This window comes from Cyprinodon variegatus, unplaced genomic scaffold (genome assembly GCF_000732505.1).
Source record: "Cyprinodon variegatus isolate N-32 unplaced genomic scaffold, C_variegatus-1.0 Scaffold42, whole genome shotgun sequence".
NCBI classification, from domain to species: domain Eukaryota; kingdom Metazoa; phylum Chordata; class Actinopteri; order Cyprinodontiformes; family Cyprinodontidae; genus Cyprinodon; species Cyprinodon variegatus.
Window position 1 is genome coordinate 259,427 of NW_015150495.1, and position 2,598 is coordinate 262,024.

The window sequence follows — 2,598 nt, forward strand, 5'->3', positions numbered from 1 at the left end:
GTTTTCGAACAGAGCCGAAGAAGAAAAACAGTTTGCCACCTGCAGCTTCTTCCGGATCAAACCAAGAGCCTTGGCAGACAGGGGTGCCGTACTAGCTGTGATCGGCTCAGTTGTTTCACCAAGTCTGATAAGAGGAAAAACTCTAATAGCTGTCTGTTAGTAGCTGACGTTTTGCAATTCTATCTGTTTAACACAAAAAAAAAAAGCCTCATTCAGCCGGAAACAGCGCTGGGGGCAGCCGTTGTCATGTGACCAAATTAGCTAATTTCATTGGCTAGAAGCTGCTCGACTCTATCAAGTGTAGATTGCTTTGGCTTGAGTTCACCAAAAGGACAACACTTTTGCAGCTGATTTTTTTCTGGTGAATTTTTACCAGATAAAAAATGATTGTAAGGAATTCAATGTCTAAAAAATTCAGTGTTTAAAATTCGGTGTAAAAAAAAAAAAAAAGGCAGATTCCTATGAGACTGTTTTTCTTCAATAATAGTCTAAAGATGAAAAATAAAAATGCAGATAAACAAGGAGTAATCATGTTTTGCCAGACTGTCCAATGATGACTTTAGACAAAAGTCATTAGTATTAGGTATAAGATGTACTTTAGCATTCTTTGATGATTTTAAAATAAGAAATATGTAGGTTTAACTGCCGTAATTGGATAATTCATTTTGACATAGATGAATATAGCTGAATGCACTTGCAAATGAACTTATTGCACATATTGGGCTTGTGGTAGAGTCACTAACAGAACATCTAAAGCTATAATCAAAGTCCTGATGAACTGACTACAATGATTAAGTTTTAAGGTGCACACTCTTGCTTAAATGAATCCTAAAACAAAGATTTTCTCCCTCACTACAGCAAATAATGCTGACAAGCAATGCCTGTCAGAAGCGTCTGAACACACTTTGCACAACGCTCATCAATGGTGTCAAAAGTGCTTCAATGCACATCTGACTTCCAGGTGCCTCAGCATCCAAAGTGACGCCTTTTTGATGCTCAAAAAATGGAGTGGATGCAGCATTAGTGCAACAAAATGTTTTGATATGAAGTACTGACTAAAATGCTTTTCCTGCTGTTTGGATACGCTTTTTAGCTAAATATAAAAAAAGATCAACTATATATGCGTTTCTTCTTAGATCACACTTACTGTATGGAACACTTTACTGTATGTTGGTCAAAAAAATCAGATTACTACTTTACATGTGAAATAGATTATTTTCTATAGGCCAGCGATGAAATTTGTTCTTAACAATGCTTTTCTTATTTAACAGGTCATATGCACCAATAAAAACCAAGATCAAAGCTAACAAAGATTTGGTGAGTTTGAGGTGCAGAATGATATTTCTAGTTGAGCAGGAAAGGTAATTTTGAGTCTTATAAAATAACTTTTTTATTTTTTTAACAGGTCATGGTGCTTAATCCAGCCTTTATGAGATATGTTCATGAGATCTGGCTGAAAAAGAAAGGAAACTATCCATCCACTGGCTTTATGGCTTTTATCTTTGCACTTCACATTTGTGATGAGGTATGTCTGTTAGGAAATTTCCAACACGTACAATGTTGTTTGCTTGTTATATTTATTTAATTCCTTCTAAAATCAGGATGTCTTGTTCATTGAAATTATTTTATTTAGTGCCAAATCAACACATCCAAGAATCTCTTTCAAAAGGAGCATTTTGCTTGACTCGATATTACCTCACAAAAATAGCAGAGCTTAAAGTAGCTCCTAAACTAGTTGTCTCTATTTTCCTCTTCATTATGTTGCACTCTTCTACTTTAGTCTTATAAAACTCAATACTTGCATTTGTCTTATCCGAATGATGTATTTCAAAAGCTTTGAATGCAAACTATGTTTCCTTGTCTGTGCATTGCACCTAATCGCCAACACAATTCCTTGTACCTGTAAAACACTACTTCTGATTGTAATATACAATTTTTTATTGACTTTTAATATTTTGATTTGAGGTTATTTTATCAGCAGTAGAAGGCTTTCTTGCAGTCTTGCAGTTTTGTTTTTTTGACATAAATTGAATGTAGCTAATGGTCTGTCTGAGAGCCTACAGGACCCAAGCCATTCCACCATTCTGAAACGAGTCCAAATCTCAAAAGCATCACAGTAATGCCACTTTATAAACATTTAAATCATAATTTGCAATAGAATTATTACCCAAACGTGGGTGCTTTGTAATTTTAAAAGAAAATGTACGACGGAGGTGGTGTCCCTTCCACTGTGTGATATTTGTGAAATGCATTGTGAAGGGAATGTGGGCCTGACATAAAATGTAAAAATACATTTTGTTAGTATAATTATCATTTATGTGTGAGTTTATAACACCTTAATATTAGCTGCCTGTTGCTTGTCAGAACTTATGTTTTCAATAATAGTTTATCTAATTAGAACAATTCCTATGTACGGATATACAGTTCTAATCTTCATTCTGTATGTGGTAAATATTTGAGAATGAAATGGGAGCGGTGTCCTTCAGCTAAGAACAAAATGTAGTGTTTGATAAGGCTGCAGCCATTGATGTCTACCAAGGGTGTAACTTTGTGATGAAAGTTGGTGGGGAGACTCACCAAATACGGATATGCTGCATT

General features: G+C 35.0%; 1 protein-coding gene across 1 annotated transcript in view; it reads left to right on the forward strand.

Annotated features, from left to right (window-relative positions):
- The window catches only part of LOC107081837 (CMP-N-acetylneuraminate-beta-galactosamide-alpha-2,3-sialyltransferase 1-like), a 27,863-nt gene that overhangs the window by 4,196 nt on the left and 21,069 nt on the right, over positions 1 to 2,598 (forward strand). Inside the window, exons 5-6 of the mRNA XM_015370155.1 lie at positions 1,272 to 1,317; positions 1,406 to 1,552. Of these exons, the coding sequence (XP_015225641.1) occupies positions 1,272 to 1,317; positions 1,406 to 1,552 (193 nt within the window). The remainder of the gene's footprint in view (positions 1 to 1,271; positions 1,318 to 1,405; positions 1,553 to 2,598) is intronic.